The sequence below is a fragment of the Leptonychotes weddellii genome, chromosome 10, assembly GCF_054177405.1.
Source record: "Leptonychotes weddellii isolate Sample4059 chromosome 10, ASM5417740v2, whole genome shotgun sequence".
NCBI lineage: Eukaryota > Metazoa > Chordata > Mammalia > Carnivora > Phocidae > Leptonychotes > Leptonychotes weddellii.
In genome coordinates, this window is record NC_138378.1 from 117,720,511 (window position 1) to 117,731,133 (window position 10,623).

At 38.7% G+C, this 10,623-nt stretch overlaps 1 protein-coding gene across 1 annotated transcript in view; it reads left to right on the forward strand.

Moving 5' to 3' along the window:
• The window catches only part of KIDINS220 (kinase D interacting substrate 220), an 89,981-nt gene that overhangs the window by 28,830 nt on the left and 50,528 nt on the right, over positions 1-10,623 (forward strand). The window contains exons 9-17 of the mRNA XM_081797313.1: positions 1,407-1,437; positions 1,845-2,009; positions 3,089-3,268; positions 4,084-4,249; positions 6,270-6,421; positions 6,604-6,893; positions 7,673-7,813; positions 8,752-8,995; positions 9,351-9,439. Of these exons, the coding sequence (XP_081653439.1) occupies positions 1,407-1,437; positions 1,845-2,009; positions 3,089-3,268; positions 4,084-4,249; positions 6,270-6,421; positions 6,604-6,893; positions 7,673-7,813; positions 8,752-8,995; positions 9,351-9,439 (1,458 nt within the window). The remainder of the gene's footprint in view (positions 1-1,406; positions 1,438-1,844; positions 2,010-3,088; positions 3,269-4,083; positions 4,250-6,269; positions 6,422-6,603; positions 6,894-7,672; positions 7,814-8,751; positions 8,996-9,350; positions 9,440-10,623) is intronic.

The following is a 10,623-nucleotide window of genomic DNA, read 5'->3' on the forward strand; positions in this document are numbered from 1 at the left end:
ATATGGCCCTTCTTTTCACTACATCTGTGTCTTTGGGGTAAATACCCAGTAGTGCAATTGCTGGGTCATAGGATAGCTCTATTTTTAATTTTTTGAGGTACCTCCACACCATTTTCCAAAGTGGCTGTACCAACTTGCATTCCCACCAACAGTGTAAGAGGGTTCCCCTTTCTCCACAACCTCTCCAACATTTGTTGTTTCTTGCCTTGTCAATTTTTCCATTCTAACTGGTGTAAGGTGGTATCTCAATGTGGTTTTGATTTGAATTTCCCTGATGGCTAAGGATGATGAACATTTTTTCATGTGTCTGTTAGCCATTTATAGGTCTTCTTTTGAGACATGTCTGTTCATGTCTTCTGCCCACTTTTTGACTTGATTGTTTTTTTTGGATGTTGAGTTTGAGAAGTTCTTTATAGATCTTGGATATCATGATGCCCTTCGTCTGTAGTGTCATTTGCAAATATCTTCTCCCATTCTGTGGGTTGCCTCTTTGTTTTGTTGACTGTTTCCTTTGCTGTGCAGAAGCTTTTTATCTTGATGAAGTCCCACGAGTTCATTTTCCCTTTTGAGAAACTTATTTTTTTAAGGTATAAGATGTATAGAGTTTTCCTTTAATTTTTTTAAAAATGGATAGTTCGCACCTCCCAGCACCACTTATTAATTCCTCCCTTGCCCACTGGTTTGAAATGCCACTTATGCTAATATCTTGTGCTGGTTCTACAGTGCTTTAATTATTGTAGCTTTGTAGTATATTTTGATTTTTCTCCAAAGACAACTACTCTTTCTCTGGTAGTCTTTTTTTTTTTAAGATTTTATTTATTTATTTGACAGAGAGATAGAGAGAGCACAAGTAGGCAGAGCAGCAGGCAGAGGGAGAGGGAGAAGCAGGCTCTCCACTGAGCAGGGAGCCCGATGTGGGGCTTGATCCCAGGACCCTGGGATCATGACCCGAGCCGAAGGCAGACACTTAACTGACTGAGCAACCCAGGTGCCCCTCTCTGATAGTCTTAAAATTTTTTCTTAGCTATTCTTACATATTCTTCTGCCTTTCAATTTTTCAGAAATTCCTGTGGATTTTGATTGGAGTTGTCTTAAAGTGATAAATTAATTTGGTGAGAATTGCTGTCTCAAAGCTATTAAACCTTTCTGCCTGGAGCCATATAATGTCTCTTTTTCTCTGATTACTATATTTTATTATTCAGTAACATTTAATAGCTTTTTGTATATAGATATTAACACATATTAAATTTATTCCTATATCCTAGTTTGTGTTTTAATCATATTTTATTGATTCTAAAATGTACATTGTTCCATGTTTTAACATGTCTGAAATTGGAATGTGTTTTATAATTGATGGATAAGAGAGCATTGTGTCACAGTTTGGCAACATGTTTTTTCTTTCTTAGTTATACATAATAATGATGCATCTTACAATAAGTAGGTATCTTAAGTTCAGTGAAATAACAGTGTTTAAGAATCTTTTAACCGGGGCGCCTGGGTGGCTTAGTCGTTAAGCGTCTGCCTTCGGCTCAGGTCATGATCCCAGGGTCCTGGGATCGAGCCCCGCATCGGGCTCTCTGCTCAGCAGGTAGCCTGCTTCTCCCTCTCCCACTCCCCCTGCTTGTGTTCCCTCTCTCGCTGTGGGTCTCTGTCTGTCAAATAAATAAATAAAATCTTTAAAAAAAAAAAAAGAATCTTTTAACCTATTTTTTATACAGATGTAACCATTTAATAAAACAGTTTTTTTCTAATTAAATAAACAATTGATAACTGAGAATTGATGTTCCTTTTTTAGTGGCAATGTCTCTTTTTAATGTAAGGATATGGTGTGTTTATAATTACAGGACACTTGTCTCCTACTGAAACAGATGGTGACATGCTTGGCTATGATTTGTATAGCAGTGCGCTGGCAGACATTCTCAGCGAGCCTACCATGCAGCCACCCATTTGTGTGGGGCTGTATGCACAGTGGGGAAGTGGGAAATCCTTCTTACTGAAGAAACTAGAAGGTAAAGGGCATGTTTGTACAAAGTCTGTATATATAATGAAGCTTTCTCTGGTGTTTTTCCTGAAGTAAAGCAAAATAGATTTTCATGTATGAGTATGTGTTGCACAGGTTACTAAATTGAATGTGTTACTCCTTCCAGTTGATCCTCCACACAATCATTTGAGTTCTCTTCCTAAAACAAAGATCCAGTTGTGTTATAACATTCTTAAGATCCCTTGGTAGCAGATTTTCTGCGTGTGCTATTTTTATTATTATTATTAATTTTAAGTAGGCTCCACCTAACATGGGGCTTGAACTCAGGACCCCAAGATCAAGAGGTGCATGCTCCACTGCCAGCCAGGCGCCCCTGCATATGCTCCTTATAGTCATCCTATCCAGAGCCCTCCCTAAACTTGTCACTTCGCATGGCACACCCACCAGCGCTGCCTCATGCGTATGCCCCGTGTTACAGTTACAGAGGGCTGTTGACTCTTGCAAGAACAGACTAGATACTTTTCCTGAGTTGCTCCTGTTGTTAGGAACTTCCTAGACAGCTCCTCTCACTGCCCCTTTGATTGGCAAAATCTTACTCATTCTTCAAGGACAGGTTTCAGTATTGCCTGTAAAGTTTTTATCAAATAGCAAAGTAACGTGTTCCAGTTTTGTATGTGGAAACTATACCTTGTTGCTTAAATAATACAAACCACAAAAAATAAAAACAAAATCTTGACAGATGGGAATATATGAAAAAGGATTTGTGTATCCTCAGTATGAAGCAAGAGAGTGGGTAAAACAAGGATGGGTGTACCCCTAGGGAATGGAATTAGGATGTTTATCTAAATAAGACATTGGCAAAAATGGTTGAGGAGCAACATTCTATCTAGGAACTTAGTAGTAAGTGCCCAGTAAACGTTTATATTGAAAATTGCAAATTGAGTTAGAAGTTGTATTTCTTAAAAACTTGGGAGAAAAAAACCAAAACTACATCTGAAACTAATATTACTCTGTTAACTAACGGGAATTTAAATAAACACTTGGAGGGGGAAAAAAAGAAGTTGTATTTCTTAAAACAGGATTAAGATTTTCCTATTTCTCTTTCAGATGAAATGAAGACTTTTGCAGGACAACAGATTGAACCTCTTTTTCAGTTTTCCTGGCTTATAGTATTTCTGACCTTGCTGCTTTGTGGAGGGCTTGGTTTATTGTTTGCTTTTACGGTCGACCTGAATCTTGGGATAGCAGTGTCATTGAGCTTCTTGGCTCTCTTATATATATTTTTTAGTAAGTTTTTGCTTTTTATTTTTTCAAAAAATAGAGACAGGGTTAAGACTCCTTGTTTTATTTAAAAATATTAACTTAATAGTTTATATATCTATATTTATAAAATATAAAATATTATCTATACCTCTCCTATAAGTGATTTTCATAATTAATTAAAAGATTTTCATAATCTTTTTGCTGTTTTATAAGTTAGCCTAGAGGAACTGTCCACAACCTGGCTGGAGTAGCTTTAAACACTGGTGTACTACTCGTTGATATTGAAGTAGAACTCTTATTTATTATACTCACTTTTTTATATGCTAATGACTTACTATATTTTAAGTCTTTTTTGAAAGTAAGTCTTCATAGCCATCAATGGCATGCTCTTGGGCATTTTGATCATGCCTATGATCTTTATTTTACTTAAAAGCAAAGAAAAAAAACAATTATAGTCCTATTCTTAGGGGATATATTCAGTTGTAGCAGAGGAAATAGATTCGCTATTGGAGGAACTGGTAACTTCAACAGGTGCAAAAAGTGATAAACCCAAAATCATTTACATTTGAGTCTGAACTAAGTGATATGTTTCTGTTTAAGGCATTATCTTTCTGACTGTGTTTCTTACGTCATATTTTAGCTAGTTTCCTGTTTTCCACATACCTTCTCTGTGTTGGTTAATTAGCTGAGGAATTCTTTGAGGAGTAGTTAGGAAACAGCATGGAACCAGGGAAAGTCGTGTAAGCCTACCTCTCATTACTTGATATTTGACAGTGTGAGAAGAGAGGCTGCTTGAATGATGATTGTTTTGAATAATTTTTTTAAACTGTGAATTTCAGTTGTCATTTACTTTGGTGGACGAAGGGAAGGAGAGAGTTGGAATTGGGCCTGGGTCCTCAGCACTAGATTGGCAAGACATATTGGATATTTGGAACTCCTCCTCAAATTGATGTTTGTAAACCCACCTGAATTGCCAGAGCAGACCACTAAAGCTTTACCTGTGAGGTGAGTTGGTCCCCTTGACAGAAGTAGCTTTTCATAAGATGAAGCAAAAATAAAGTTTATAATGCGTTCTCAGTGTATGTTCCAAAAAAGCATTGATTTCTTTTTTTTTCCCAAAGATTTTATTTACTTATTTATTTGTCAGAGAGATTGAGAGAGAGAGCACAAGCAGGGGGAGTGGCAGGCAGAGGGAGAGGGAGAAGCAGACTCCTCAGTGAGCAAGGAGCCCGATGTGAGACTTGATCCCAGGACCCTGGGATCATGACCCAAGCTGAAGGCAGACACTTAACGGACTGAGCCACCCAGGCATACCAAGGCATTGGTTTCTTGAGCTTTTTATATGAGAAATAAAACAACATGTCCTGGTTAAGTAGGTTTGAGAAACACTTTATATCATATCTTCCTCTTGTACATAAAAGGATGAGAGACCCCTCTCCCTAAGAAAATCTGGTTAACTTGGATTTACCAAATTTGATCTGGGCATAACCGCCCCCCATGACACCTTTTCCATCCTTTAGGAACACTTTGAAGAGAGCACAGGATGTAGGATGGGGTCCTGGCATCCCCTTGCATTAGCATGTAACCTTGGCTACTGAGTGTGCCCTCTGAACCACTCTTTCCTCACCTGTGGAAATAAATTGACTTGCCTATCTAAAATTATTATTAATGTCAAATAGGAAATGTATGAGAAAAGAGTTCAGAAAAGGTGAAAAACATGTATGTCAAGAATAAAGGAAAGGTAGAGGGCTCCAGAGGAACGTCAAGTGAAAAACAGAATTGAAAGCAAGAGGAATTCAATAAAAATTAGCAAAATAGTTAAATGCATACTAAATGATTAAGAATTTTAAAATTATTACAAGATAAAATGTGTAACTTAAGATGAAAATTAATAGGCCAAACCAGATGAAACATCAAAACTATAAATATAATAGATAAAAATAAAATAAAAAACTTGTGTAGTTAGCATATATGATTAAGTATTAGGAGAAGGATTTACAAATGAAAAGGTAAAATGAAAAAGTTAAGAAAACATACAGAGTGGAATAAAATAATTGAGGGAAATATTTTCACAGAAAATTTATTTTAAATTAATGAGATGTTATTTAAAAAAAGTTAGAACAATTAAAATAGCATAAATCACGGGCGCCTGGGTGGCTCAGTTGTTAAGCATCTGCCTTTGGCTCAGGTCATGGTCCCAGGATCCTGGGATCGAGCCCCGCATCGGGCTCCCTGCTCGGTGGGAAGCCTGCTTCTCCCTCTCCCACTCCCCCTGCTTTGTTCCTGCTCTCACTGTCTCTCTCTCTGTCAAATAAATAAAATCTTTAAAAAAAAATAGCATAAATTAATATCACACAACAGAGTACAGTGTGATCCTAGATTGTATTTTGAAAGCAGTGCTTTTCTACTGGATTGAGATGAGCATTTAATTTAGGGATAGAAGGGGAGAAAGGAGCAAATGCAGAAATCCTATCCACTCAGAGGATCAGGATACAAATTATTCAGTTATCTCAAAGAACAACCTGAAAAGAATCTTTTACACCTCATTTCTAAATCCTTACTAAATGTTTAAGCTATAAATAAAACATTCTGAAACTTGAGTTTTGAAATGGCCTTAAATTCTTAATGACTGTAGTATTCTGTCAGCCTTCTGATCTCTTCGGTTGGGGCCTCACATGCTTCCCCGCGTGGCTCTTTCAGTCCCTGTGCCGAAGGCCCTGCATGTGTCCGGTGCCATGCCTGAGCTCTGCCGCCACGTTTGACCCTGCTGCTTTTCGTCAGAATTAACTGCATACAACTCTGCCACATTTTACTTTGGTTATTGCCTTTTCCTAAGACAAGTATGTACGATGTTAGAAGTGGAAGGAACCTAATTACAAGTTCTTTTCCCTCTTCAGAACTTGAATGACAATATTTTAAAAGAGACATTAAGAAAATGTAGGGTACATGATACAGAATTGATGTATGTGGAAATTATTTATTTCTTTAGATATCTGAGTAACATTTTACTTCCTTTCCCCCCAAGGTTTTTGTTTACAGATTACAACAGGCTGTCCAGTGTAGGTGGAGAAACATCGATGGCTGAAATGATCGCAACTCTCTCAGATGCCTGTGAGAGAGAGTTTGGCTTTTTGGCAACCAGGCTCTTTCGAGTATTCAAGACTGAAGATACACAGGGTAGGACTTTCTTCTTCCTCCTCCTTTATGTGTGTAGGGGATGAGGCTGGGATGAATGTTCAGTGCATTTCTGTGAAAACACGAATTGAACATCAGAAATTCATATGCCATGACTGTCACGGTTAGGTTCCTCTAGATACTTGGTATGTAGATAATTGGTAAAACCATTTGTTGTCTTACAGGCAAAAAGAAATGGAAAAAAACGTGTTGCCTGCCATCTTTTGTCATCTTCCTTTTTATCTTTGGCTGCATTATTGCTGGAATTACTCTCCTGGCTATCTTCAGAGTTGACCCAAAACATCTGACAGTGAATGCTGTCCTCATATCAATCACGTCAGTAGTGGGATTGGCCTTTGTGCTGAACTGTCGTACATGGTGGCAGGTGCTGGACTCTCTCCTGAATTCTCAAAGGAAACGCCTCCATAATGCTGCCTCAAAACTGCACAAACTGAAAAGTGAAGGATTCATGAAGGTAAGCACTCACTGATCATTAGAAAGTAAATGAATGTGGGTATGCTACCATGACCCTGATGGTGGGGCTTTAGGGCGTGGACTCTGTAAATGTTTCAGTGTTGCATTTGTTTTTAGTTTTAGTCCAGATTTGCCCTGTGGAAATGTACATTTGAAGTGGGAAAAATGAAAACAATACAGGTTTTTATAAAATAGACTTTTGTAAGGTACTTCTAGGAGTTAGGGGATTGCTCCACAGGTCACCACCTCCCTACTAGTAATGGGTTTCCTGCCTAATAAGATAGGCTCCTCTAGAGCCCGGTAGAGGAAGCAAATTAAACCACCAAAACATATAAAATAGGACCATACTTTTAGAATCAAAAGGGACTTTATACAATATCTGTAACCCCTTCCTTTGATCAAGGTCATGTGCCATCAGGAGCCAGCGGTAGTGTGGTGTTTAGATCATTTGAATTTGCATTCAATTCCTAGTCTTTTGACTTTCAGAGCATGTGATCTTGGCAAATAAGTCACTCAGCCCAGTTTGTCCTTTTACAGTGGGTGTGACTGTGGCTACCTCATTGTAAGGGTAAAATGCTCTAATTTATGTAAAGTCATAAATTTATAAATTATCACATTTATAAATTGTGAAGCACTCACTGCGGTTTTAAGTGGGACCAAAACTGGCAGTGAGGACGTGGGATTTCTTTTCTTGCTATTAGATGAGCTTCTGTCAGACTTTTTAAGAAATGTGCTTAAATTTCTTTTATCTTCAGTGCTTCTGTCCTTTCTTTTGCATAGGTTCTTAAGTGTGAAGTGGAATTGATGGCCAGGATGGCAAAAACCATTGACAGCTTCACTCAGAATCAGACGAGGCTGGTGGTTATCATTGATGGATTAGATGCCTGTGAGCAGGACAAAGTACTCCAGATGCTGGACACTGTATGTCTTCGCCATCTTGAAACTTATAATTGTCACATGTGGTAGCTGAGAGGAATGACTTTGTGAATTTCTCAAGTGGAATTTGAATAGTACTTTCTCTTTTGTCAAACCAACTATTTTTTTTAAGATTTTTATTTTTTATTTTTTATTTTTATTTATTTGACAGAGAGAGAGACAGCCAGAGAGGGAACACAAGCAGGGGGAGTGGGAGAGGGAGAAGCAGGCTTCCCGCAGAGCAGGGAGCCCGATACGGGGCTCGATCCCAGGACCCTGGGATCATGACCTGAGCCGAAGGCAGACGCTTAACGACTGAGCCACCCAGGCGCCCCAAACCAACTATTTTTTTTTAAGTGCAGAAGTATAGCAGGAGTAAATGTCTCATCACAAACAGATTTAAATAATTTTAGCTTCAATGGCTGTGTGAGAAAATGAACAAAATAGCTCTGAAGTCCATAGTGTGACTCCAGCTTTCTTTTGCAGATAGTTATGGTTAGAATCAGAGGCAACAGTAGAGAACCCACAGAATTTGTAGTTTTTGTTTAAATAGGGGTACATCAGTGGCTCTCTATAAGGTATGTTAAAACAATAGTGTGTAGCTATGGAGAGAGACCAGTGTGCCCAGCACCTCATGTATATTCACAAAATTCCTGTGTGTTTTGATCTTTCCTTTTAATGTAGACCGTAAATATCTCAAAATAAGACAGGATTAGTTGTTTTCTTTGGAGGTTTTATCACTGTTAGATGGTGAAAAATTGTCAGATGGTGAAAAAACAGATTGAGACTTCAATGAAATTTGTTTTCATATGAAATAAGAGTTTGAAAAAAGATAGTATTTAAAAAATATAGTCACCAAAGGATAGTACAGATTTGAAAGGGACTTTTTGTTGCCTTGGATAATTTGAAATTTATATCATAAGTACACATTTTTTCTACCACAGGTCCGAATTCTGTTTTCAAAAGGCCCATTCATTGCCATTTTTGCAAGTGATCCACATATTATTATAAAGGCAATTAACCAGAACCTCAACAGTGTGCTTCGTGACTCAAATATAAATGGACATGACTATATGCGCAATATAGTTCATTTACCTGTTTTCCTTAATAGTCGTGGACTAAGCAATGCAAGAAAATTTCTTGTGACTTCAACAACAAATGGGGACATTCCATGCACAGATAATGCAGGTAAAGATCCAGTTCCTCACGTACTTCGGTTTGAAGTAGTTACATAGTGTTTTATGGTGACTCCCCTTTTACCTTGAAAAATACTGTTGGTATTTCATTTCTCTTTAAACATCATGTACAACAGGGGCACCTGGGTGGCTCAGTCGGTCAAGTGTCTGCCTTCAGCTCAGGTCGTGATCCTGGGGTCCTGGGATCGAGTACCGCATTGGGGTCCCTGCTCTGTGGGGAGCCTGCTTCTCCCTCTGCCTCTGCCTATCTCTCTGTCTGTCTCTCATGAATAAATAAAATCTTTAAAATAAATATCATGTACAACAGAATTTTAATACAGTGGTGCTCTCTCGACAAATTCTTTAAGGGATACAGGAAGATGCTGACAGAAGAGTTTCACAAAACAGCCTTGGAGAGATGACTAAGCTCGGTAGCAAGACAGCCCTTAATAGACGGGTAAGAGGCCACTGTTTTGAGCCATGTGTTTGTATTGCTGTTGTTCAAATAAAGCTAAGCTGATACTACTTAAATATATGCTACTGTAAATATTACATTAAACTCATCAAATAAATTGTATTATTGAATTTCCTTTTGGCTTCAGGTGGCATTTTAGGAAACGTGAGCCTAGAGCCCGTAACAACTGTGGATTGTGTGGTAGGCCCCATCCTCTCCTAACCTGTTCCCAGGTGTCCTTCCTCCGAGCAGCTGAATCAGAATCTTTGGGAGTGAGATTTTAAAGCTCTCCAGATGATGTCATCCGGGGTTGAGAACCCCCGTATTCATTCCAGGTTAGGTTGTACCCGTTCCAGGTGCCTGTTGCCACCAGAGCTGTACGGGGGAAAGAGGCTCGTGGTGTGAGAAGAGCTCCATGCTCTTTCTGCTGGCTTTCCTCTTTTCCTGATATCTGTGAGGTGTGACCCTTTCTTTTACACCCACAGAGTAATTGTGTGTCCTGCCCAGCCACCTCAGGTTTCTCCTCGAACACTCGTGTTTTCCCTGTCCTACTCCACTCTTAGAACCCTCTTTTGTATATAGATCGAGAGAGTATTATAAGACAGGAAGATGTCCACTTGCAGGTAAGTTACAGTGATAGTGCCACTTAACATTGGGCTAGCATTGGCACTGTTTTCTTTTTCCTAGTTTGCTACCATTACATTTGGGACATTTTATATAATGTGTCTTCAGTGACATTTTAATGTTTTGATTTTATGTCTCTAACCTATATAAGTATGAATGCAAAATTAATATCACTTGATAGTAATAAATTAGGAGGAGGGTATAATTTCACATTTCGAATTTGTCTCTTAGTAGTCTGGCCTTTTGGGCTCCCTGTGCTTCATTCACCATGACTTCAGATGAGAACTCACCTTTGTTGTGCCTGTTGTTCCTCGGATTCGAAGGGATTCTCTATCCCACTCTGCCCACTAGAGCGCCTTTAATTCTTTTTTTTAAAAAAATTTTTATTGTTATGTTAATCCCCATACATTACATCATTAGTTTTCGATGTAGTGTTCCATGATTCATTGTTTGTGCATAACACCCAGTGCTCCATGCAGAACGTGCCCTCTTTAATACCCGTCACCAGGCTAACCCATCCTCCCACCCCCCTCCCCTCTAGAACCCTCAGTTTGTTTTTCAGA